The sequence below is a fragment of the Hyperolius riggenbachi genome, chromosome 4 (assembly GCF_040937935.1).
Source record: "Hyperolius riggenbachi isolate aHypRig1 chromosome 4, aHypRig1.pri, whole genome shotgun sequence".
Classification (NCBI taxonomy): Eukaryota; Metazoa; Chordata; class Amphibia; order Anura; family Hyperoliidae; genus Hyperolius; species Hyperolius riggenbachi.
The window spans coordinates 387411724-387439061 of record NC_090649.1 but is presented as its reverse complement, the minus strand read 5'-3'; the positions used below and the strand labels follow the sequence as shown (position 1 = coordinate 387439061).

At 44.1% G+C, this 27338-nt stretch overlaps 1 protein-coding gene across 5 annotated transcripts in view; it reads right to left on the bottom strand.

Annotated features, from left to right (window-relative positions):
* The window catches only part of LOC137504126 (interferon-induced, double-stranded RNA-activated protein kinase-like), a 192171-nt gene that overhangs the window by 8714 nt on the left and 156119 nt on the right, over positions 1 to 27338 (bottom strand). For 4 of the 5 annotated variants that reach the window (XM_068232136.1, XM_068232138.1, XM_068232135.1 and 1 more), the window contains 3 exons: positions 20889 to 20987; positions 17727 to 17789; positions 6005 to 8212 (listed from right to left, as the gene is read on the bottom strand). In XM_068232136.1, coding sequence (XP_068088237.1) covers positions 8102 to 8212; positions 17727 to 17789; positions 20889 to 20987 — 273 coding nt within the window. In that variant the 3' untranslated portion in view covers positions 6005 to 8101. Of the gene's footprint in view, positions 1 to 6004; positions 8213 to 17726; positions 17790 to 20888; positions 20988 to 27338 lie in introns of those variants that run through there. The other variant, XR_011019430.1, reaches the window with a different exon arrangement.

The following is a 27338-nucleotide window of genomic DNA, read 5'->3' as shown; positions in this document are numbered from 1 at the left end:
AGGGGGTACTCAGGCTTGATATACTTAACCAAGAGTAACAAATTTAGAGTTTTAGAAAACTATAAATCCTATATAAACATAGTATTAGTATTTTTTTCTAATTAAAAGCAACAGTAAATGCTTGGAAATTGTTTAGAACCAATTATCATGTACTACGATTAAATATGTATTTGTTAAGGGGTACTTGTGATAATATTTACTATGCCAGGGGGTACTTGGTGAGTACAGGGTTTTATAAGGGGTACATACCAATAAAATGTTGAGAAACACTGTTCTAAGACATCCAGATTTCACATTCCACATATCCGTGGCATTTCACAATGCTATTAAGTGTTTAGTGCCTCTGTTTTACGTAAACATTTCCTTACAGTCACATCATTTTATTATTAGTGGCACTCTTAGAATCGCAGTATGTTCTTCAGAGATTTGGATGCACTACATCACTATGCAGTATTGTCACCAGACAGGCATATACACCTTTAGGGCAGAGCACACATGGGCCTCAGGGCACAGCACACAGGGGCCTCAGGGCACAGCACACAGGGGCCTCAGGGCACAGCACACAGGGGCCTCAGGGCACAGCACACGTGGGCCTCAGGGCACAGCACACGTGGGCCTCAGGGCACAGCACACGTGGGCCTCAGGGCACAGCACACGTGGGCCTCAGGGCACAGCACACGTGGGCCTCAGGGCACAGCACACGTGGGCCTCAGGGCACAGCACACGTGGGCCTCAGGGCACAGCACACGTGGGCCTCAGGGCACAGCACACGTGGGCCTCAGGGCACAGCACACGTGGGCCTCAGGGCACAGCACACGTGGGCCTCAGGGCACAGCACACGTGGGCCTCAGGGCACAGCACACGTGGGCCTCAGGGCACAGCACACCTGGGCCTCAGGGCACAGCACACATGGGCCTCAGGGCACAGCACACATGGGCCTCAGGGCACAGCACACATGGGCCTCAGGGCACAGCACACATGGGCCTCAGGGCACAGCACACATGGGCCTCAGGGCAGAGCACACATGGGCCTCAGGCCACAGCACACATGGGCCTCAGGGCACAACACACATGGGCCTGAGGACACCACAAAAGTCAAATGAACCTCAGGGCATACCACACAATCAATAGGCCTCAGGGCATTCCAAACATCATCTGGGCCTCAGGGCATAGCACATGTCACATGATGATACATGGGCAATAGAAGTAAAATGGACTATAATGTCTTACAGCAGAACATTGCGTACAACTGGATACCTGGAACACTACTGCAAAAAGTTCAAGATGATCTGTCAAACATAGTGCAGCATCCAATGAATATTATGAGGGCTAGTCACAGAGGAAGTAATTAGTGATTGGATTAGCCTCAGAAAGTTTTATAATGTTCATTTTTTTTTTTAAAGAATTCAGCTTTAAAGAGAATCCGTCAGTTTTAAATTGGTGCCCCTCAACCTCAGTTCCTATTGGCTGTTACTATAACAATGTCCACTGATCCTGCCACTAGTCCCACATGACTAGATATGTTGACAGTTGTCTGGTGGAAGCAGCAAAGAGCAGGCACAATTTACAACTCCGTCCTGAAGCTCAGCTTGTAAACAGTCACAAGTTCAATTTAACCTTAGCACATAAAATCAAATTGGCTTTTCAAAACTGTAGAGACTGTCGCAGTTCATGTAAAGTAGCAACACGTGAGTCAGATTTGACCCAATCAGGCCTAATTGTCCCAATAGGTAAGTAGATTACTACCATATATCAATTACATATACAAATGTTAAAATAATTTAAAAACAGCGAACATGAGGGAGACTGTACAGGTGTCTGTACACAGTCTACCTCATGTTTGCGGTTTTTAAATTATTTTATCATTTGTATATGTAATTGATATATGGTAGTAATCTACTTACCTATTAATTGGCACAATTAGGCCTGATTGGGTCAAATCTGACTCACGTGTTGCTACTGTTTATTCCCTGTGCGATCATTCGGCATCGTTGTAGTTCATTTAAACAAAGGAACCCAAGTATTTTTTAAGTATAACAGACCTTCAAAACAGACTATTGCAGTGCCCATTTGTGGTCTTAAGACAAGGACCCTCTGAATACTACTTCCATATTGTGTACTACAACTTGAAAGCTCTTTGAAATTAGGCGTAAGTGTAGCAGATTTACTCAACATTAAAAGCCCTTTAACAGTGAGTCTGTTGAATTGCAACTGATAATGTCACTGCATTGCAACACGATCCAATGACTTTTCTACAAGATATTCCACATTAAGTGTAGTGTGGTAGTAACAAACAGCATGCTGTGCGTTAACTGAGTAACATGCGTGTTTACAGTGGTAGTGCTGCATACTGCCATTGCACTGTATGACTCACTGTATGGTCCCACCGCAGAGGGAGCATGGGGCGTCTTTTCGGTTAAGTTGTGATCTTATCGCAATGCAACAGACTTGATGTGAAAGACCCCGTAAAATTAAACTTCAATAGTAATTCAGATGTATGTCAAGGAAAGGGGGCTGCCACACAGTAAAATAGCAGTCACAAGGAAAAAACGCACAATATGAAAACTTTCCATCATAACTTAGTAGCCACAAAGACTAAATCTCCATTGCAGAAAGTGTACAATGATATTTTCAGTAAAGTACAGGCTTCATATCCATATGAAGGCACCAGTACCTCTACAGCACTGTCCCTGGCCTCCTTACACAGTCTGAAGGCAGCACTGTTGGCTTTGCAGTATTTCACTCTAATATGTCCAAAATACAGATTGCTACTAACTCACACATACACTGCACAAATGTATACATGTCAATAAATGGACATGTGTGAGAAGATAGAAAAATTATACCGTTATGGGTATGCTTCATCATTCTACTTAGGTGGTCCTATTGAAGATTTCTGTGTATGGTAAGGTGCCATCTGTACTCTGCAGTTACATTCTTCTCCTAGTAAAGTTGTGTAGCACACTAAATATATTCACGTGTTGGCAAATCTATGTCTGTATGGAAGTCATATACGGCCAATTCCTCAGACAACAGTAGACAGCCAAAGTTAAAACTATCATTTCTACAACAATTTACTACTGCAGACCTTAAAGGAGACCTAAATAAGGCACAAGATCCTGTATTTTGATACCCTGCATCCTCTCTGTTGGGTTATCTAAATCTAACACCTGTCTTCATCAAGCTGCTATTTGAAAGGGATATAGAGCACAATGCAGAACCCTCGTGAATTGAAAATTTAGTCGGTCTCAAAAAGAAAAAAAAATGGACCATTTCTATAGTGCTCGGTCCACCGATGCTCATGCTTGGCTACTTGGTCCTCACATTCCATTAGATTTGTGTCCTGTTCTGTATAGGAGAAGAAATACTGTCCCTTTCTCCATTAGCGTGAGGGAGTTATACAACACAGAATAAAGGGTGAGGACTAGCAGCTTACCATTTTACAGAACAGGATCCCCAGACGACACAGAACTTTCTGCGAGAGGGACAAAACATTCTTCAATCACAGCTCCCACTTCAAATGGGTTTTGTCCCCATTTTCCCCATTACATCATACTACTAGAGGTCTTCACCACGGCATTGTGGAGGAGGTGTATTTTCAGTGCACTTAGTACTTTCAAGTGACTGGCTGTCCCAGAAGGTATACCTCTGATAATAGCTGGACAGTACAAAATACAGGGTGGCGCACAAAAGAACAGCCCATCTGTCCGTTACAAGCGCAAGTATACAGAAAGATTTCGGCTCATCCCAGTGTGCCTGTTATGTGATCTGTGCTTTGTATGTGGTCCCCAAGCTCATCAAAGCCTGTGTTGCTTTTATTTGCTGCCATATAGGTAAAGTAACACAGGCACCACTGCCCAGAGAGTGTAACCTATTCGACAGCAAATGCAGGCAACTCGGGCTTCAAAAAACTTGGGAGAGCACACACAGCACAGATCCAGTAACAGGCACATGGGGGATGGGCAGGCATCTGTCTGTATACTTGCACTCTTAGCAGGCAGACGGGACCAATTTTCGTACACCACCCCGTAGTTACAGGTTACCACTGGGAGTATTAGCAAGAAAACTGAAAATATTACCATGAACTTAAAAAGCGAGTTTGAAGCCTAAATAAAAAACCAGATACCTAAGGAAAGGGAAGGCTCTATGTCCTATAGAACCTTCCTGTTCCTCCTACCGTTCCCCGCATGCCACCGCTGTCTGCCCAGTTAGCAGTCTCTGACCGATGCGTTCAGAGACTGCTCACTTCCTCCGCTGCTGGAGGCTTCACCAATCTTTGGGAACCCAAGTGCTACTGAAGACAGCTGCTCCGTACTGCACATGAGCATGTGTGCGAGAATGCGCACTCATGCATGCGCAGTAAGGAGCAGCTGTCTTTGGGGGCACTCGGGCTCCCGAAGATTGCCGAAGCCTCCAGCAGCGGCGGAAGTGAGCAGTCTCTGAACGCATCGGTCAGAGACTGCTAACAGGGGATCCAGCGCTGGAACGCAGGGACAGGCTTCGAACTCCCTTGTAAGTGAACCTGAACTAGCCTGAGAACAAAAAGTTAGATACTTATCTAGGTAGAGCAAAGCTGCATCCAGATCCTACAAGACCCCTCCTCCTGGACCTTCTCAATATATCAATCCAGAGCTTGTTGGATATGTTCTCATGGCTGCGCTCCCCGCTGTGCACAGGTGTGGCCGTACTAGCACAAGCCTGCATAGTAAGCCAAAAACACTTCGCCACGGGGGCTATTGTATGTTGCCGTGCTATTGTGCAGACGCAGTATGGCTGTGCTAGTTTACAATAGGGAGCACAAATAGTCAGGGAGCTTGGCCAGTGGCAGTGGTATCACGGAGGGCGTGAGAAGCCTCTGGACTATCCAAGGGCTTCCCTCTAACAAGGTAAATATCTACATTTTTCTTCTCTGGCCAGTACAGGCTTGCTTTAATATCTTTTTTTGCATAAGGCAAACAGACTACTGTAGAAGCACAAAACTTGTATGAAAACCACAAAAATGCTACCAAGTCTTAAGGTAGTCTAGAGAAGCAGCAGGGAAAAACAAAAGGCATTTCGTACAACCTACTGTGATCCTATATACAGTAGTATCCCTTTATAGTAAACTTCAAGGGACTCGGCCAAATAGTTTACTATATCAGAGTTGGTCATCCATTTTATAATCATTTAGGCATATTGTACTTGGGACCTGAGGACTGAAATTATTAAATCCAGAGATTTTACTGTAGAACTGCTATTTTGCTATGTTACAAACCCCATTCCTTGACATACAAAATAAAGCTACATTGCCTTATTTTACTTACAATGATCCTATGAAGCTGCTTAAACACCATGCTAAATATCTCTTAAAGTACAACCATCATGAATTGTAAAATGTAAAATACAGACTTATAAAATGTAGATGGATTTCTCCAAGAGGAAAATGCATTATATATTAATATTTCCCAATGTTGCTGTCAGTTACGTGCGTGCATCTCTCATTATGCAGAGCAGCCAGCAGCAGAAACTACTACAAGAGCTCCAGGCACTGATCCTCTTAACGTCTGCAGCTGCCTGCATCCTTGTATGGTTTCTGATGGGTCACCTGATCTGCATTGGGAGCCGTGCAGAAGATGCAGCAAAGCAGCTGCAGGAAGTAAAGAGGCGCACTGAGTCATATAAAATTCATACAAAACTGATGCAAACTGTCTAAAACTGCCAGGACTGGAACAAAACTGTACACCTTTTATGTGTTAGTCCAGCCTTAAAGGGAACCTTAACTGAACTGTAAAAAAAAAAAGTTTCACTTACCCGGGGCTTCTATCAGCTCCCTGCAGCTTCCCTCTGCCCGCGTCATCCTAGAAACGATTCTCCAGTCCCCCGCTGTGGTCGAGTTTCGAATTTGGAAACCGAGGCAGTCGCCGGCCACAGCACATGCACGGCCCTGGGCGCACGGCTCCGCGATCATGGTCCTGTTGCCGGGAGCATCCAGCGCATGCACAGTAGGAGGAAAACTTGTACAGTGCATGCGCAGGACACTCCCGGCGGCGGGAGCGTGATCAAGGACGCGCGCGGCCAGGGTTGTGCAGTGGCCGGCGACTGGCTCTGTTGCCTAAATTGGAACTCAGCCACAGCGGGGTACCAGAGGATCGTGTCATGGCGCGCGCACAGTGCGGTTGCAGGGGGAAGTGAAACTTTTTTTTTTTTCACAGTACAGCTAAGGTTCCCTTTAAGGTTCTATAGCCATTTTCCTATACAAGCTTGAAAACGGAAGGAAACGTGAGTAGTTGCAGAAATTTGCAGACATTTCAATCGCTGAAACATAGCAGCAAATCCTATGAAAACCTCAGAAGAGAGACAGTGACCATGATGTTATTCATATTCCTTCCAATGTAAACTCATAGAGGAAGTGTGTGGTCAGGAAGTGGGCAGCACCTAAGCAACAAGGATCTGGAGACTGCAGAAGTAAGCCCATTAGTCCAAGTAGTGCAGCTTTTGGGGATGGTGTATCTCAGTTATATAACTAAAGGGGTCTCAAAAAGAAAAAAATGTACATATGCTTTTTGTTACTGCAGTAGAGTCCTGGTTAAAGTAACCCCAAATTAAAAATACAAGATTTCAGAAATCTATTTTCTAACTTATAATAATAAATAGCAGCTTTTTTCAGCTGCATGATGACAGATATAAAATATTTTACATTTATTGGAGGAACCTCTCCCTTCCTTTCATATTGCCGGGACAGAATCCGGCAGACTGGTGGAGGAGATAAAAAAATAAAACACAGGCTGCTATTGATGATGTCACAGGGAAGGTGATCTCAGCTTGTGTGAGATTTCACATAGACGACGCCCCTGTGAAGGAGGGTAGCAGATGACAAACACCCCCGTGATTTAAAACCTCCTACTAAGCTCAGAAGTAATGGCTGCCACCTGTATAACCCTAGTTATGAAAAGAGAAGGGTGAAAAGCATGCACTGAAATGCTCATAGGCTTGAAGGAGTGTTTATTTATCTTTGTATGTGTCAGAGTGGTGCAACTAAATATTTTGCATTAAAAAAATGTTTGGTTTGAGACTCAACCAACCTGCAGTAAGCTGGGTGAGACATGGGGCGTGCATCTGTCATTATGCAGAGCAGCCAGCAGCAGAAACTACTACAAGAGCTCCAGGCACTGATCCTCAACTTCTGCAGCTGCCTGCATCCTTGTATGGTTTCTGATGGGTCACCTGATCTGCATTGGGAGCCGTGCAGAAGATGCAGCAAAGCAGCTGCAGGAAGTGAAGATGCGCACTGAGCTCTTGTAAGTGGTTTCTGCTGCACACTGCTCTGCATTTGCTCTGTGGGGAAGGAGGGAGGGTTAGTGTTATGTCCCTCCCGCCTCCCGGGAATAACACCTATCCAGCATCAGGCAATCCCTGACTGTGCAGAATAACCAAGACTCTACTGTACTATCTTTTTTTGGAGGGTAATGGGGGATGCAGGACTAATTTCTGGGAGTGCTGCATTCATTGCAGATCACTATTACAAATAATACCATGATTAGACAGAACCAAACTGGATAGCCAAGACCCTACTGTACAATCTTTCTTGCAGTGTGTTGGGGGATGCAGGACTAATTTCCGGGACTGGTGCTTTCATTGCAGCTCACTTATACAGAGAAATACCATGATTAGAAGACAGAACCCATAAAACAATTTACCCGATTGTGTATAAAGGTTAATGAGATGGTCAATGAGATGGTCAATGATTCATGGAGGATTGTGCAAATTCTGCAGCCAAATGTATGCATCTTGAAAGCCAAACAATGCAATTCTATCTCAGCAGGATTCAATCGGTCCATTTTAAAGTACAACAAAAATTTTGCATACATAATTTGCATAATCCTAAATGAACCCTGAACAATTGCATCTCACTGACCATCCCTAGTAAAGGTTGCCATCCACTAAAACTAAGTACCACTAAAACCAATGACTGCAGCTGCATCTTCTGCCCATGACAAGACCCACTGAAAACCAATCATCAAAGTTCATGAAAACTCTCTCCAGCAGCGCATCCGCATTCAGTACATACAATATATTATGGAGTGCAGGAACAAGGGTTATTCAGATAGAGAGCGTGGCATCATTCATCGAGTCATCGAATTAAAAACGGACTTGGCTTCAAAATAGCTCCTTAGATCAGCAGCCGTTGGCCTTTTCTTCGGTTCCCTAGATAACATTAATTTGATCATGTGCTCCTATGTAACAAAACAAAAAATTATACCAATGTGAATGATTAACATTTATCAAATTAAAAGTGAGGATCTCTTGCAACATTGTAATTTCATGGATCTGATAACATTACAACCTGATAAAAGAAGTGTAAAAGCTACCGGGCCACTTCAGCAGACTCCAGACTCTGGGAATTCTAGTTACCTGGCTGCATAACGTTTGGCTACTGTACTGGCTCAGTCACACTCCAGAAACAAGGGGATGAAAGTTAGGAAACTTAATCTGCATACTTACTTTCCCACGTTTAGTTCCACGGTTTACAAAGGACTGTACAAAGAATTGTAAGACAACTTTAGAAGTTGGCTAACAATGGCCACATTAGCGGTGGGAAGTAGAGACATTTTGGTGCACTATAGCAGGTCACTATTTGGAGCGCACTCTACAGGAGGCATTAACATGCATTATAAATGGGAGGAACTATATGGAGGAGTCACAAGTAGCAGGCATAATAAGAGGACCAATATGATTTGGATGCACTACAAGGTGATTGCTATACTATCTGGGACACTATCTGGGAGCACTTAAAAAGGGAGATAATTTGAATGCAGTCATGTAATGGGGACAGCAAAGCAGCTTAACACAGATGCAAGAAAATAATGTTTAGACAACTATTATGATCACATATAATTTTAAAATTACATCCCTAGGAGATAAAATTATTGATTAACCTCTTTCATTAGCGTCTTACTCATTTTTTCCATTAAGGAGAGAGGGAAAAAAAAAAAAAAAAAAAAAAAAAAAAAAAAGAATTATATGCATATATTTTTATGTCTTAATAAAATATCATCACAAAACATACCGTATATACTCAAATACAAGTCGACTCCAATATTTGACCCTATTAAGCTGGAATTTTTAGTGACTCAAGTATAAATCTACCCAGCAAAGTTAACAGCTGCACTTGGGGCTTAGGAGGGTTAATGATGTCACTGGATACAGAATTGCAGCCATTAACCCTTCCTGTCCTTCAAGTGCAGCCAATATCTCCTTCAGCCATAACGCTAATAGCAGCACAAGTTAATTCAGGCGCGCGCGGCTATTCCTACAATGCAATTATACACTATGCCTGCTTTTCATGGCGAAGACTGCATAATATAGGCGCAAGTCACGGCTATGCCTGCAATCGGCATGTCTTTTGCGGCTATTTGTTATAGCGCTACAACTTCTCTGCAAGTCACGGCTATGCCTGCAATCGGCAGCTTCAAATCCATGTTCAAATCTGGGCTTTATGGTTTAATTCTGGCGCATGGCCTCACTATATTCCCTACAAGCTTAAAATATGGCGCACAGAGACTGCAATGCCGATATTTTTTTTTCTCACCTTAAACTTCCGATATTTTTCTACTGTTCACTCATGGTCTCAGCTTCTGTTAATTATCTCCTCAGTTCCAAACGTCTTTAGCACTCTTATTTAGCCCGCTATTTATCTCTAAACCAATCCCGGTCAAATCCTCTTCTCTTTAGTGAGGCTCATACCTTCTGTTTAGTTCCTATTGTGACTGATCAAGATCTCTGTTTACTGCTGGTAATTAGCACCAGATGCCCCTATGTAATCCTGCTAAGCGCAAACCGTTTTTCCTGTAAAATAATTTTACCTATACAAAGATATCCCTATAAAAGAACTCAGCCCAGAACAAGTACAAATATTCAGCAAATTAAAGAACCTGGAGGAGAAGGTGAAAGATTTTCAAAACCCACTTGACACACCTTTCACACTGGAGGAAATAAAAGAGAAGATACAATTCATGCAAGGCAAAAAAGCTAGTGACACAGATGGAATCCTATCAGAAATGATCATATCTGGCTCCCCAGAAATCCATGCTGCAATATGGAAACTATTCAACCTGGTCCTGTACTCCGGTTACTTCCCTGAGGTCTGGAATGAAGGACTCATAACTCCCATTTACAAGAGTGGAGATCGCTATGACCCAGCCAACTACAGAGGCATCTGTGTGAGCAGCACACTAGGAAAACTGTTCAACAGCATCCTGAATAAGAGAATCCTCATCTTTCTCACACAGCACAATGTTATCAGTAAGAGCCAAGCAGGTTTTATGCCAAACCATTGCACCACCGACCACATCTACACCTTGCACACCCTCATCAAGCACCATGTACACAGACGAAGAAAGGGAAAAATATTTGCCTGCTTTGTGGACTTTAAAAAGGCTTTTGACTCAGTGTGGCATCCAGGTTTGTTTCTGAGACTCCTAGAGAGCGGAATAGGAGGGAAAACATATGATGTCATAAAGAGCTCATACACTGGGAACAAGTGCAGTGTGAAAGTAAATGGGAAAAGAACACCTTTTTTCCTCCAGGGTCAGGGGGGTAAGACAGGGCTGCAGCCTAAGTCCAACACTTTTCAACATATACATCAACAAATTAGCCTCAGCCCTAGAGGCTTCACCAGCACCAGGACTCACCCTGCATGACACAAAAGTGAAATTCTTACTGTACGCAGATGACCTCTTACTGCTATCACCAACTAAAGAAGGTCTACAAGACAGCCTAGAAATCCTGGAGAAATTTAGCACAACATGGGCACTCCCCATTAATCTAAAGAAAACCAAAACCATAGTGTTCCAGAGGAAAAACAGGTCAGCCCAGAGCCCATCTTTTATACTCGATGACTGTGAAATCAGCAGAACTGATAAATATACCTACCTTGGTCTGGAAATCAACCAATCAGGAATCCTTAAGTCAGCCATGGAAGCCCTAAAAGCCAAAGCATGCCGAACGGTCTATGCCATCAGGAAAGAACTGTACCACATCAAACCACCAGTAAAGGTCTGGTTGAAAGTATTTGACAGAGTCATCACCCCAATCCTACTGTATGGAAGTGAAGTATGGGGCCCCACCACCTACCCAGACCAATCAAAATGGGAATCCAGCCCAACAGAAATATTCCACCTTGAGTTCTGTAAACACCTTCTCCATGTCCATCGGAGTACCTCAAACAATGCCTACCGAGCTGAGCTGGGGAGATTCCCATTACTGCTTGAGATACAGAAGAGAGTGTTGTCCTTCTGGGCCCACCTACAGAGCAGCAGCCCCGACTCACCCCACTACAAAGCCATGCTGCACAATGAAGACCAAGAAAAGCCGTGTGCACTGAAAGTCGTGGTCAGCTCTATACTCCCTCCAACCCCCGACCCACAGGTCATAACAAAAGTCCAGATAAAACATACCACGGCTAAGAGCAAAGAAGACTATGTGGAAAAATGGAGGAGTGAAATAAAACAGTCACAAAAGCTAACCATATACCAGTCTCTACAAAGAGAATATAAAATGGCCCCATACCTAGAAAAGCTGCAAAACTCTCAAGAGAGGAAAATCCTGAGTGTCTACAGATTGAGTGCTCACAACCTCGAAATAGAGTCTGGGAGACACAGACAGACGTACAAACCCAGGGAAGAGAGACTATGCCAACACTGTGAGCAGAAGACCCTTGAGGATGAAAGCCACTTCCTATTACACTGCCCCAAATATACTGCAACCAGGGACACTTACTTTAAGAAATTGTTGGAACTATTCCCAGACTTTCTCACACTAGAAGACGAGAGAAAAACATATATCCTACTGGGAGAAGAGGAATCCACAGTGACAATCGCTGCACACTATGTCACAGCATGCCACAAACAGAGGAGCATAACGGAACTGTAAACCTAAAAAAAAAAAAAATGTCCACAGACTGATTAGCCACTGTCCCCCTACCCCACCCCCTCCCATGTCCCCCTTTTTCCCCTTGCTTTGGCAATACCTGTAATGAATCTTGGTCATGCCAATAAAGCTATCTTTGATTTGATTTGATTTGAATTGTACAGAGGCTGTACTGTTGTTTAAACTTCTCTGCTCAGATCTTCTCTGCTGTCTGCTTTCCAGTTGTAAATAAGGAGCGCAGGCTGTGGTGTAGTTATTTTTCACTGACTGTTATTTTGCATTGTTGTAGACTCAAATATTAAACATATATACTTGTCTATATGGCGCACGGCTGCTCTAATGATTCAGTTGGGAAATTATAGCAGGGTGCACTGCCGATATTTAAATCCCACTTCCTTTTCCTCACTTGCAGATATTTCATATCTCACTTCCCCTTATTATAGTATTTCAATATTTTCTCATATTTATATAAGCTTTGATTATCTTACCTTTCCATAATTGGTACATTGGTTTTTACGCTCTACGTTAATTAATACATCATATTACATTATATAAAATCAGTACTTGTTCTCCGTTTTGTTGCCAATTGCTCGCAGCCAGCTGCCGCTAATCTCCATTTCTTTAAACTGCTGCATTGATTGATTCAGCTTTGTAATTTTTTAGATAAGCACTTTGATTTATTGACTTTTCCGCTATGTATAGTTTTTTTTTACAAACGCTATTCATCGTTTTCATTGTCGGTTATGCATGTTTTACTGCTCATCTACAGATTTCTTACTCTCCTCATAATCCACCAGTTAACACAATTTTCCCTCTTCACCCTTTAGTTTCTGCACAAGTGATATTTATCTATTTATACTGTAATCATCTACTGCAGCTGTGCCCAACCTACGGCTCGCGGGCCATTTGTGGCCCGCGAGGCCAGTTTCTGTGGCCCGCGCGGCGGTGTCCTGCGGAGGGGAAGAGGATTGGGAGGAACCTTCCTGCAGTAACCAATGAGCAAGGCTTTCTAACTATACCAGCGCTACCCGGGGCTGAATACGGAGCACACGCTGGTGTATGCGCGGGACTACGCCGATAGATACTATAACTACTCAATACCACCCGATCTTCTCCTCCTCCGCAGGACACCGCGGGCAGCCTCCTCAGCCCCACACAGAGCGGGCAGCCCCCTCAGCCCCACACAGAGCGGGCAGCCCCCTCAGCCCCACACAGAGCGGGCAGCCCCCTCAGCCCCACACAGAGCGGACAGCCCCGGCCCTCAGCCCCACACAGAGCGGACAGCCCCCTCAGCCCCACACAGAGCGGACAGCCCCCTCAGCCCCACACAGAGCGGACAGCCCCCTCAGCCCCACACAGAGCTGACAGCTCCACACAGAGCTGACAGCCCCCTCAGCCCCACACAGAGCCGACAGCCCCCTCAGCCCCACACAGAGCCGACAGCCCCCTCAGCCCCACACAGAGCCGACAGCCCCCTCAGCCCCACACAGAGCCGACAGCCCCCTCAGCCCCACACAGAGCCGACAGCCTCCTCAGCCCCACACAGAGCTGACAGCCTCCTCAGCCCCACACAGAGCTGACAGCCTCCTCAGCCCCACACAGAGCTGACAGCCTCCTCAGCCCCACACAGAGCTGACAGCCTCCTCAGCCCCACACAGAGCTGACAGCCCCCTCAGCCCCACAAAGAGCTGACAGCCCCCTCAGCCCCACACAGAGCTGACAGCCCCCTCAGCCCCACACAGAGCTGACAGCCCCCTCAGCCCCACACAGAGCTGACAGCCTCCTCAGCCCCACACAGAGCTGACAGCCTCCTCAGCCCCACACAGAGCTGACAGCCTCCTCAGCCCCACACAGAGCTGACAGCCTCCTCAGCCCCACACAGAGCTGACAGCCTCCTCAGCCCCACACAGAGCTGACAGCCTCCTCAGCCCCACACAGAGCTGACAGCCTCCTCAGCCCCACACAGAGCTGACAGCCTCCTCAGCCCCACACAGAGCTGACAGCCTCCTCAGCCCCACACAGAGCTGACAGCCTCCTCAGCCCCACACAGAGCTGACAGCCTCCTCAGCCCCACACAGAGCTGACAGCCTCCTCAGCCCCACACAGAGCTGACAGCCTCCTCAGCCCCACACAGAGCTGACAGCCTCCTCAGCCCCACACAGAGCTGACAGCCTCCTCAGCCCCACACAGAGCTGACAGCCTCCTCAGCCCCACACAGAGCTGACAGCCTCCTCAGCCCCACACAGAGCTGACAGCCTCCTCAGCCCCACACAGAGCTGACAGCCTCCTCAGCCCCACACAGAGCTGACAGCCTCCTCAGCCCCACACAGAGCTGACAGCCTCCTCAGCCCCACACAGAGCTGACAGCCTCCTCAGCCCCACACAGAGCTGACAGCCTCCTCAGCCCCACACAGAGCTGACAGCCTCCTCAGCCCCACACAGAGCTGACAGCCTCCTCAGCCCCACACAGAGCTGACAGCCTCCTCAGCCCAACACAGAGCTGACAGCCTCCTCAGCCCCACACAGAGCTGACAGCCTCCTCAGCCCCACACAGAGCTGACAGCCTCCTCAGCCCCACACAGAGCTGACAGCCTCCTCAGCCCCACACAGAGCTGACAGCCTCCTCAGCCCCACACAGAGCTGACAGCCTCCTCAGCCCCACACAGAGCTGACAGCCCCCTCAGCCCCACACAGAGCTGACAGCCCCCTCACACCCACACAGAGCTGACAGCTCCCTCAGCCCCACACAGAGCGGGCAGCCCCCTCAGCCCCACACAGAGCTGACAGCCCCCTCAGCCCCACACAGAGCTGACAGCCCCCTCAGCCCCACACAGAGCTGACAGCCCCCTCAGCCCCACACAGAGCTGACAGCCCCCTCAGCCCCACACAGAGCTGACAGCCCCCTCAGCCCCACACAGAGCTGACAGCCCCCTCAGCCCCACACAGAGCTGACAGCCTCCTCAGCCAGCACACTACAGGCAGGCCACGTGTGGGTAATTAGGCCTCTGTTCCTTCTCAGCAGAGCTGACAGCCTCCTCAGCCAGCACTGGACTCTGATACCATTGCTGCTTTAATCTGCCCTGTGCATACACCCAGGTACCATATTGGACTCTGATACCATTGCTGCATTAATCTGCCGCAAACTTGTCATTAAGAAAATGTGCATCAAATGGTGAGTACAACAATTCTTATATTGTCGTTTTCATTCCATTTCCAACACCATGTTAACTGATACTAGAAAAACGTTAAAAGTTTTACATCGAAATTTTGTATGCATGTGTTCCGGCCCTCGAGATTTTTCTTGATTTGAAGTTCGGCCCTCGGGCTAAAAAAGGTTGAGCACCACTGATCTACTGTAATCTTGTATACTTGTATAATTCTTGTGTACTTCAGTAATTCTCCTGTAACTTGTGTAATTCAAGGGTGGGAATGCCCAGCTGCACGTTTTCACATCATGCCTGTGTCTGCCGCTAACACATGTATTCCTTAAAATACTGCCTGTGCCTGCAGCTATATAGCGTGACCGATGTACAATGCTCAGTATAGCAAAGTTGTTGAAGCGCATACATTTCACTTCAATTCCGCTATTGTGCAACTTACTTCATATCGTTGTATACCCATTTATAATTAATCTCTAATAATCTCAGTACAGTTATTATACAAATGAAGCTGCATGCAATACTGCTCACATTCATAGTAGTTATTTTTCAACAAATAATACCTGTGCGCATCATTATTTAACGTTGTATTTATATAATGATAGACGGGTAATATCCGTTGAAAAATAAGAGCAATCTATTAAACGGTAAGTAACGAGATTACATGGGGCGAATGCAGAATTGTAGTGTTACAATTTACAGGTATAGAAGTAGAAAAATCAGGGCTATTAATGTGAACGCAGTCTATAAAACGATAACCACCGAGATTACATCGAACGCATGATGATTTGCAGTGTTACAATTTACCGTATTCGAATACGGGAGAGTATCGGTTTAGTGAAGCCGCTTGCAATACTGATATTTAAGTTTGACGAAAGCTGCGCCTATTTTAACTTACGGCTTTATTAAATGTACGCTCCTTCAGACCCCCAAGTGCTGCAATTATTCACTCCCTTTTTTGCAGCCCAGCATTTCCCCCCTGCCTTTTTCTTTGTTAATTGTTGTGGCCAGGACTTTTAGACCTGTGTTTTCTTGACATTTCCTTTCCTCAAAGTATCACTTACCACTGGGTAAATTGCTGCAAATGGGAATGCCACTATTAGTACACACATTACTCGGTGTGCTCAGTGTTGCCCATGACTCGGCCCTAATTCAATTCACTTTCTCTCCTAAGTTTTCTCCTAGGCGATATTTTCAAAACTTATCAATAAAATGTTTTTAAGCCACCAGCAAGCAAGAAAATAATCAGAATAACTGTGAAAGTGCTTTTTACCATTTTGTAAAACTTTTATAAATTGCAGAGAGCTGAAAAGTTATTTTAAACAGAAAATGAAAAATGATCTCCTTAGTGGAATAAGTAGTGAATAAGGGCCTATGGCTCTTAGGGAGCAATCACACTAAAGCAGGGCTGGGCAAAGTTTGCCCGGCCTGGGCCACCTTCTGCGGACCACATTCCTTAAATAGATCCCTTCCTCTTTCCTTCCCCCTTCCTTCCCTGCAGAGTTACGAGCTGGTGGTTACGGGGAACTTACAACTTACCTGATCACCGATTCCCACGTCATGTCTCCATGGCATTAGGGTGTCACATGCCAACGTCGTGACGTACCAGCACATTACATGCTGGCAGCCTGCGTGTAGTAGGCTGGCCTGGCAAGTCCTGATGTCGTGTCATGTGACGCTGTTGCCATGGAAACGTGACGTGGGAATCGGCGATTAGGTGAGTTTTAATTTCCCGTAATTGCCCGCTCGGAACTCTGCAGAGGAGTGGGGGTGGGGGGCAAGGGAATCCGTCCGCCTGACGGCAGGTCAGAGTAACCGCGTATGTGTATCCAGCCCGCGGACCGTAGTTTGCCCAGCGCTGCACTAGGGCATTTCAAACGCATTTTGCCAGCAATGTAAAAAAGCATGTAATGACTTTCAATGGTGCCACTGCATTTTTAGAAGGAATCTGTAACTCCACACTGCGATATATATAAAAAAAATTAAATAAATACAACCTGCACTACTAGATGCATAAAAATGCACACAAAATGTACATATCGTACAGCAAAATGTTTTTTTGTAAATCTTCTGCGGTTACCGCAGACACAAGTGTGATTGCCCCCTTATCAAATCAACTTTTCTCCCGTGTTTCTCCCAGGACTACAGTAAAAGAATAACTTTTCAGCACTTGGCAATTGAGAAAGTTCTATAAAGTAGGTCAAAAGGTAATAAACTTATTTTGCATATTTTCTTACTTTGTGGGAGCTTTAAAAGGCATTTTATTCATAAGGTTTGAAAAAAAATCTCTCCTTGGAGAAAACTCAAGAGAAAAACTAATTGGAAGTGGCCCTTTGTTTTTAAATTGACCCAGTGCTGCTAAATATAAAAACTACAGAGTTAAAACTGCGGAACATTGCGTTTTCCTTTTTTTTTTCTTCTTCTATTTCCTCTCCTTTAAAATGTAAAAAAATTAAAAAAAATTAAGAAGGGAAAAAAAAAAACACCCAAAGTATTCTTTTCAATACATCATTAAGGTAACATTATTAGCTATAAACTCATTGTAGAACCAATTGGCTCACAGCAAGAATGAAAGACAAGCTGTAAGATACACAAGACTATCTACAAATATAGCATTGAGTCCAGCACACTAAGTGACATGGGTAAACTGATCACGCTGTACCTCAGCTGGGAACTGCTTGACAAATGTTGGCGGTAGGTCACCATTTCGGAGTTTTCCCCACTCCTAAAAGAATAGTAAAAATCCTACATTTAATTTTGACTGACATTACAATTTACGGGAAAACAAAATAAATCACATTATTTTAATGTTCAACAGCAGAATGGTGTCTTGGGAAGAGAAATCCACAGGGACAATCGCTGCACACTATGTCACAGCATGCCACAGACTGAGATAGCATAAAAACTGTTAACTCCCCCCCCCCCCCCCCCCAAATGTCCACAAACTGCTAACTCACTGCACCCCCACCCCATCCCATGTCCCTCATTCTCCCTGCTTTGGCAATGCCTGTATTGAAGCTTGGTCATGCCAATAAAGCTATTTTTGATTTGAGTTGTCTTGGGAACTCCATTTAACAGCCCATAAACTGCACTTACACTTCAATGTTTTCATGTCTAATCTACAGCATTAACATATGATAGTGTATGCGTAGCTTTTACAAGGACTAAAGAAATCTGAAGCATCCATATGCTATAAATAGAGATATCTGACCCTCCATATTCATTGAATAAAGGGGTTATGTGGTGCAGGAACCAGATACCTCCACTAGGAGGGGTAAAGTCAGGCATACATGTTTAGATGTGATAAGCAACTGATATCTTCCTGATGCTGGCTACACACAATGCGATCTCCCGCTTAATCGGCGGGATTGATTATTTCTGAAATGTTCGATCGGGTTTTGATCGATACAGCCGTCGATTTTGCATACTTAACATGAGTATGGCTGTATCGATCAAGACCCGATCGAACATGTCAGAGATAATCGATCGACCAGTCGATCAAGCGGGATCAAGCAGGAAATCGCATTGTGTGTAGCCAGCATGATACTGATTCACCAGCTTGCCACCACCTTGTAACACTAGATATCAGATGAGATTTCAACAGAGATCTGATCCAATATTGCTTGCCTGTGGCAGGTCACTAGCTTTGTGCTGCCCGATGAAGTACAAAGCTAATGAAGCCATTAGGCACCACATCTGCCTTCAGCTATTTCAATTAGATAAAGAGTGGCCTTTGTTTAACATCCACTGGAGGGGCCCTTTATTCTTAATGGATTTTTTTTTATCAAACAAAAAACTCAATATAATTTAGAAAAAGGGCAATTAAAAATACAGAACAATCAGTGTAGCAGACACTGCTGTATAATACCACATTTGTAGTGGGGTATGAGAGATGTGGCACCATACCAACTATATCGGGCATGTAGCAATGTTTATTCCGCATCAGGACCTAGGTCTCACAGCAAGATACAGGTAGGTGACAATAGAACCAAAAACTAGGGAAATAAAATAATAGAAGATCCAAGAGTCGTAATATGTTTTCATGGAATGTAACATCAAAATGTCTTGGAAGATATTTGTTCTATAATTTGTGTTGTCAGTCAGCTGGCAGCAGCAGCTGACTGTTGGCAATAGGAATCACACACAGTGTGTGGAAAAGTAGTGCATGCAGCAAAATAATTTTCCTCACATACAGGAACTGCACTAATGTGTCACATCTGGAGCATTTCTGCATGCGGAAAAAAAAAAAAACACGTGCAACTCCCCCCAAGTGTGAATCCTGCCTAACACATTGTTCAGACATTTCTGACGAGGAGTTTTGGAAATGTCAAAACCTGACATTTCCAAGTGGTCTAAGGGCCTGTACACACTGAAAAACGGAAGCAAAATCGCAAGCGCATGCGTTTTTAAAGTGCATGTAGTTTTAAAAACGCATGCGCTTTTGCCTGCGTTTTTTGTGCGTTTGCGTTTTTCTTGTAATTGCTGATTGGCTAAAGAATTCTTTGTTTTTTTTCTAGTTTACATTTCAACAGGAATAAAAAAAAAGCGCAGCAGGCACTGCGATTGCGTTTTTCTAAAAACGCATCTCACCAGTGTGTACAAGTCATCATGATTTTCATTCTTTTTCAAAAGACCTTGCGATTTTAAAAACGCATGCGTTTTTAAAAACGCAACGCAAGCGCAGCAGTGTGTACAGGCCCTAAATATATACAGTATATGCCGGCAGTTGGAGCCACATCAGTGCTTGTTCACACCTAGGGCGTTTTGCGTTTTTTTTTAGCACCGGCGATTTTAAAAAACGCCCTAAAATAGCTCGTACAATGAATCCTTATGGGATAGTTCATATCTGAGCATTTCGTCTGCTTTCCACTCAGCAAAGCGCTGCATGTACCATTTTTAGGGCGTTTTTGCTACAATGGAAGGTATAGGAAAACCAGAAAACGCTCACAAAATAGCTTTAGGCGATTACATTTGCGCTTTTAAGAATAAATACATTGTATTTATTATTTTCTGGGTCAAAAAGAGTTCACTTCCTGACTTGCGTCAGGAATGAAAAAAAACTAATCGCTCTGCAAAAGGGCTTTGAAAAGCGCTTTACAAAAAAACGTAAAAGCCGGGAGGGGGGAAATAACTCACAAAGTCATAAAACGCTGGCTTCAGCGATTTCGATTTTAGATGTGAACACAGTCTCAGTCAATCCTTTTTGTCAATGTATAGTAGTTTATGGCACATCTATAGCCCTTACTTTCAAACATTTACAACCATAGTACCGTATTTTTCGGACTATAAAACGCTCCTAATCATAAGACGCACCTAGGTTTAGAGGACAAAAACCAGGGTAAAAAATATATTTTAAACCTGGTGCATCCATGGTGAAGCGGCATCTTGTGGATTATTCCCCCTTTGTACCTCTTGTGTCTCCCTGTGTCCTCCTGTATCCCCTTGTGTCCTCCTCTATGCCCCTTTGTGCCCCCGTCCTCCGTGTGTCCCCCTGAGTACTCCTCTACATGGGCACAGTACAGGGAGTCCCAGCCATTGCGGCGGGTTGGAGGTTCATATTGGCAGGCGTTCACAAGTCAGGAACTCCCTGTATTTGGACTATAAGACGCAGTGACTTCCCCCCCCCCCCCCCACACACACTTTTGGGGGGGGAAAAGTGAGTCTTATAGTCCAAAAAATACAGTACATACAACTGTTACAAGACAGGCAGCATAAGCAGATATAGGGTGGAGCTTTTATAACAAGCATGAGCTAATAGGAAAAACAAGCTCAAGAAGCCAATTATTAAATGGGACAAAAAGAAATAAAATGAAAAAACACTTACTTTTTGCCTAGCATGGATAGTACCAAAAATCCAAAATAATTCAATCAGTATCAATCCAAGTGGATATATGTCAACTTCATTTTCATAAGCATCCTTTTCCTGCAATAGGAAGCAGACATTGGTAGCAAAAAAGCAAGTGAGAAACGGATCCGTATGAGGGCTGTTTTATACTACAACAATTTTCCTGGGTTTGTCAATTGCATGCTCTTTATTACACAAACACGTATTTTGGTGCCACTCATTATACTGCTTTCCTATTCCATTGCTTTTTTTTTTATTTATTTATGTGCTTAATAGTTATTTTGACTTAAAAACTAGTGCTTCTTTATAGAGTACACCCCATTGTATTATGCTCATTTATACGCTACCCCCATTAAACCACATTTAGAATCAGCTTTTTTCGCTACTATGGCTGTCGTACCCGGAACTGTTTGCAGTTCACATGGCATTGAAAACAGAATAGGCAGGCATTAGGCAAAAGTACAGACAACATAAGAGGTACACATTTGGACAGGCACTATAAACCTTCAGAATTTCTAAGAGTGTGCTGCGCCCATGTGGTGCTTGGAGGCCTGGAGCAAGCGCAGGGGAGTTGCTGCTGTTTAAGGGACATGGCGGGAGGTGGAGGGTTAGAGTTCAGCAGGAGGACAGCCTAAGGGAAGATGGAGCTCAAAGAAGCGGTTGCCCGGGTGGAAGGGGTCGTGCAAAACTTAGTGGCCCTCATCTTCATTGTCGCAGTATGGAGGAGATCAAGCGGTGGCAGGGATGATTCAATTATCTTTTCCGCAGCGCTAATCACTCTTTGGCGTCTGTATCTGTCGCTGGCAGTTGCACCTACATACCAAACCGTGATGGATGAACAGAAGTTAGATTCTATGGTTAAGGAGTAAAAGCTGGTCAGCAGCTCACATGACATACCAAAGTTCTGCCACCATCTTAAGTTGGTAGCAATGGTTGTGCTGAGGAAACGAACGTCTGATACCGTAAAAGCTTCAGGCTCATCAATGAAAACAGGACAGTGTGCAGAAGGGTGTTTCCGGAAGTCTATGATCAGTTCAACAGTTTTGAATATATAAAGTCAGCGCAGGTCTATAGTAATACAGCTTTCATCATTTTTTGGTATACAGGATCTTCGAACAAAAGGGTAAAGAAGCAAGGCTTACCAGATTCCAACAACCCACATTATAAGGTTGTAAACGAGTTTGATAGGTGGTCCGCAGAACTTTCAAATGGTGTCGTTTCACCAGCGATGTTGCACACTACAGATTCCTCCGGAATATAGTAGATATCCTGAGATCGCAGAGAATCACCAAAGGGGAGTCCAGTAGGATAGTGACATGAAAGAGATGTACGGCACATCTAAGTGTAAACCGTCTTTATTACATAACAAGTAAAACAATTAAAAACAAGGATAAAAGAAAACTCACATACGGGGCCCGTGCACTGGGAACCCCGAAAAAGTAGCGCGCATAAAATGGTCAATAGAAGACCTCAAATAAAATGGTGCCGCCTGTCGCCTTCCCGACCGGTTTCGCAATCTTGCGTCATCAGGGGAGAAAGGCGACCAGGCGGCCAGCACCAACTTTATAACATTTTTGAATTAAAAAGTGGGAGTGGTTAGGCTCCACCTTATTCAGACTACACTAGTCAAAGGCAGAAAGCATCAAACATGAAATAAAACATTGTGACAAATTGCATTGTGTCAGAGAGACAGTAGCAAAAGATCTCTCAGATAGTGTGAATAAAAAGAGGTGAATGCAATATTACCTGCATATTCAATTCGTAGTAGGCTAGTTAAGGCTAAATTAAAAGCTAGATTGATTACTCTGCCCTAGGGCATATCTTTCCTATGTAAAAACTTCTTTCTAGATAAAAAGCAGGCACTTCCTGTACCAGAAGTAGTCACTGGAACTCAGGAAGTAGCCTTGCACTCCACCAGGGTCAAGTGGAGCACAAGTTCTTCCTGTGAAGGGGAAAAAAAAAATAAAAAATCATAAAAACGTAAAGAATGAAGCACATAGCAGTGCAGTGCGGCTATAAATATGCATGAAGTGTACTCAGGTGTGCAATGAAAAGCGCGTCTAATGTACTATACTAAGAAGGTGCATAAATCTGTATGCATAGTAAAAACAATGAAATGATAAAACAGCCTCCATGGGAGCTCCAGGGACCTTAAGTAGTGAAAGTGAAGAACATCCATAGTGATCATGCAAGACAGATCCCATAGGTATCCGATAGATGGAAATTATGCAAAGTTATGCAAATGTATATACACAGCAGTGTAATGCGGCTATGATTACGCATAAAAATTACTTAAGCGTGCCATAAAGAGCACATCTAAAGTGAAAGCGGTCTCTACTACAATGTAGAACACGCATGCGGCGAAGCATAAAACAACAAAAAGCGCACATAGGGACAAAAATCCACTGTGAGCATCTAAACCGACATATGGAACAATAAACAAAAATAATTGATCTTATGCTGCAATAAAGTCGCATTTAGTAAAAAAAAAAAAAAAAATGCAATGCGTATGCAAAAAATAAAAAATTATTAAAAAATATTAAAAATGCAGTCAAATTGACCAGTATATGCGGGCCTTACAAAAAAGCATGCAAATTGTAAGGCCCGCATATACTGGTCAATTTGACTGCATTTTTAATATTTTTTAATAATTTTTAATTTTTTGCATAAATTTCACTGTTTCCTTTGGGGCCTGTCTTGCACGATTATTGTGACTGTTTCTCATTTCACCACTAGATGCCCTCGGAGCTCCGTTTGAGGCTGTTCTATTCTGTCACTGTTTTTTCACCAAGCATACAAATTAATATACCCTCTTAATTTGGATAGGATATATTGGGAGGTTGTGGTCCCTCTTTTTCCCTTTGTTGCTCCCTACCCCACAGAGTGCTGTCTGTTGTCCTCTGTTATCGGAGCATGGAGTTTTCTATGCATAATCATAGCCGCACTACACGGCTGAGTATATGAATTTGCATAATTTTGCATAATTTCCATTTATCGGATACCTATGGGATCTGTCTTGCATGATCACTATGGATGCTCCTCACTTTCACCACTTGAGGTCCCCAGAGCTCCCACGGAGGCTGTTCTATCATTTCATTGTCTCCACTATACATACAGATTTATGCACCTTCTTAGTACAGTATATTAGACATGCTTTTCATGTCACACCTAAGCACACTTCATGCATATGTATAGTCGCACTGCACTGCTATGTGCTTCATTGTTTACGCTTTTATGATCGTATGCGTCACTGCATACGCATTGCATTTTTTTTTTTTACTAAATGCGACTTTATTGCAGCATAAGATCAATTATTTTTGTTTATTGTTCCATATGTCGGTTTAGATGCTCGCAGTGGATTTTTGCCCCTATGTGCGCTTTTTGTTGTTTTATGCTTCGCCGCATGCGTGTTCTACATTGTAGTAGAGACCGCTTTCACTTTAGATGTGCTCTTTATGGCACGCTTAAGTAATTTTTATGCGTAATCATAGCCGCATTACACTGCTGTGTATATACATTTGCATAACTTTGCATAATTTCCATCTATCGGATACCTATGGGATCTGTCTTGCATGATCACTATGGATGTTCTTCACTTTCACTACTTAAGGTCCCTGGAGCTCCCATGGAGGCTGTTTTATCATTTCATTGTTTTTACTATGCATACAGATTTATGCACCTTCTTAGTATAGTACATTAGACGCGCTTTTCATTGCATACCTGAGTACACTTCATGCATATTTATAGCCGCACTGCACTGCTATGTGCTTCATTCTTTACGTTTTTATGATTTTTTATTTTTTTTTTCCCCTTCACAGGAAGAACTTGTGCTCCACTTGACCCTGGTGGAGTGCAAGGCTACTTCCTGAGTTCCAGTGACTACTTCTGGTACAGGAAGTGCCTGCTTTTCATCTACTAGAAAGAAGTTTTTACATAGGAAAGATATGCCCTAGGGCAGAGTAATAAATCTAGCTTTTAATTTAGCCTTAACTAGCCTACTACGAATTGAATATGCAGGTAATATTGCATTCACCTCTTTTTATTCACACTATCTGAGAGATCTTTTGCTACTGTCTCTCTGACACAATGCAATTTGTCACAATGTTTTATTTCATGTTTGATGCTTTCTGCCTTTGACTAGTGTAGTCTGAATAAGGTGGAGCCTAACCACTCCCACTTTTTAATTCAAAAATGTTATAAAGTTGGTGCTGGCCGCCTGGTCGCCTTTCTCCCCTGATGACGCAAGATTGCGAAACCGGTCGGGGAAGGCGACAGGCGGCACCATTTTATTTGAGGTCTTCTATTGATCATTTTATGCGCGCTACTTTTTCGGGGTTCCCAGTGCACGGGCCCCGTATGTGAGTTTTCTTTTATCCTTGTTTTTAATTGTTTTACTTGTTATGTAATAAAGACGGTTTACACTTAGATGTGCCGTACATCTCTTTCATGTCACTATCCTACTGGACTCCCCTTTGGTGAGTCTCTGCGATCTCAGGATATCTACTATATTCCGGAGGAATCTGTAGTGTGCAACATCGCTGGGTGAAACGACACCATTTGAAAGTTCTGCGGACCACCTATCAAACTCGTTTACAACCTTATAATGTGGGTTGTTGGAATCTGGTAAGCCTTGCTTCTTTACCCTTTTGTTCGAAGATCCTGTATACCAAAAAAATGATGAAAGCTGTATTACTATAGACCTGCGCTGACTTTATATATTCATTGCTTGTATGGACTTTTGGACATTGTCCTTCTCGGCTGCGGTCGCCTTCTGCCTTGGCGCTGACACTTGTTGTTTAGTTCAACAGTTTTAGTTGCGTTGAGAACAAGCTTATTGTCCGTGCGCCAGCTGCAGATTCTCCCAATCTCGCTCCGATAGGCGCACTATTCATTGCGGTCGACGATTCCGATGATAGTCGTGTCAACAGCAAACTTGATGACCTTAACAGAGTCCACGGATGAAGTACATTCAGAGCTAACATACAATGAGTGGAGAGGGCACAGAGGAGCCAAGAGCCACTTTAGAAACTCTCTCAGCCTGCCACTGTTATGGGTGGGGAAAATGGAAGGGAACCCCTGCTAAGAACTCAATGAACCCTGGTTGAGGAAGACTGCCCTAAGACTGGCTAATAGCGGCTAATACTACGGTTATCCAATGCGACTGCTAACTAGGACACATGACAGCAACTTGCTAGTGCTCTATTACCACATAGTTACATGAACATTAGCTGCTGATGCTCTACTGCTGCACATAGTTACTACCAACTGTTACAGTATTCATAACCACAACTCAATCAAAATCCAAACATTGACCTGCAGATGTTAGTAATAATAAACAAAGAGATCCTGTGACCATAACAGCTATATAGTAGATATAGTTGAACAGAGGCACCAAAATAGGATAAAAGCATCTAAAAAACTGTCTAAAAGGGGTAAGTATGGATGGAATAACCTCCCTTGAGGTAAACATACACAAAGACTCAAATTTAGAAAGTTACAAAGTCAAAAAGGTACATTTTAATGCATAACTCCAAGTTGCAACACATTTCACAGGTTTTTTTTCGGACAATAAGCCCCCCCTTTTCTCCCCAAAAGTGGAGAGAAAAAGTTACTGCGTCTTATAGTCCGATTGTAACAGTCTGGTGCTTGTTTCCTTGGTCCGCAGTGGGGTGGCAGCAGTGCAATATATTCTGAGCTGCATATGAAAAGCCGCTGTAATCATCCCCAATGCTGGACCTTTGATCTGTAGTCTCACCCAGAGTGCCTAGCAGTGCGATCCACATGGTTTCTAAACAGCATTGGAGCAGCCGCTGTAATCTTCACAATGCCTGTCTATTGATCTTTAATTCCCTCAGCATTGCCCGCAGCCCGATCCACAATGTCTCTAAGCGGCGCAGGTAAAGCCACTGTAATTGTCCACAGTGATTGCTCTTTGATCTTGCCCAGCAGCGCGATCCCAGCTGACAAAGTACATCTTCAGCCGCTATAGCGGCAGAGTCCACATCGGCTTCCGTACTGCTTTGTTTACTTGCATCATCTCATGACCCCGTGCGCCACAGGTCATGAGAGGGCACCATTAAACAAAGCAGTACGGAAGCCACTGTGGACTCTGGACGCTGTGAAGATGTACTTTGTCAGCTGGGATCGCGCTGCTGCAGGCCTGCTGGGCAAGATCAAAGAGCAATCATTGTGGACGATTACAGCGGCTTTTCCTATGTAGATCGTTCTGCTGCGGGGAATGCTGAGGAAGAGTGAAGATCAAAGGATGAGATTACAAATCAAAGGCAGCTCCAATGCTGTTTAGGAACACTGTGAATCACGCTGCTGGTGATGATGCCACCCCACTGTGAACCTCATTAGGACAGCATGGACACCCAGACCGGACCCAGCTACTGCCACCCAGGCTGGTGAGGTCTCATTTAATGCAAT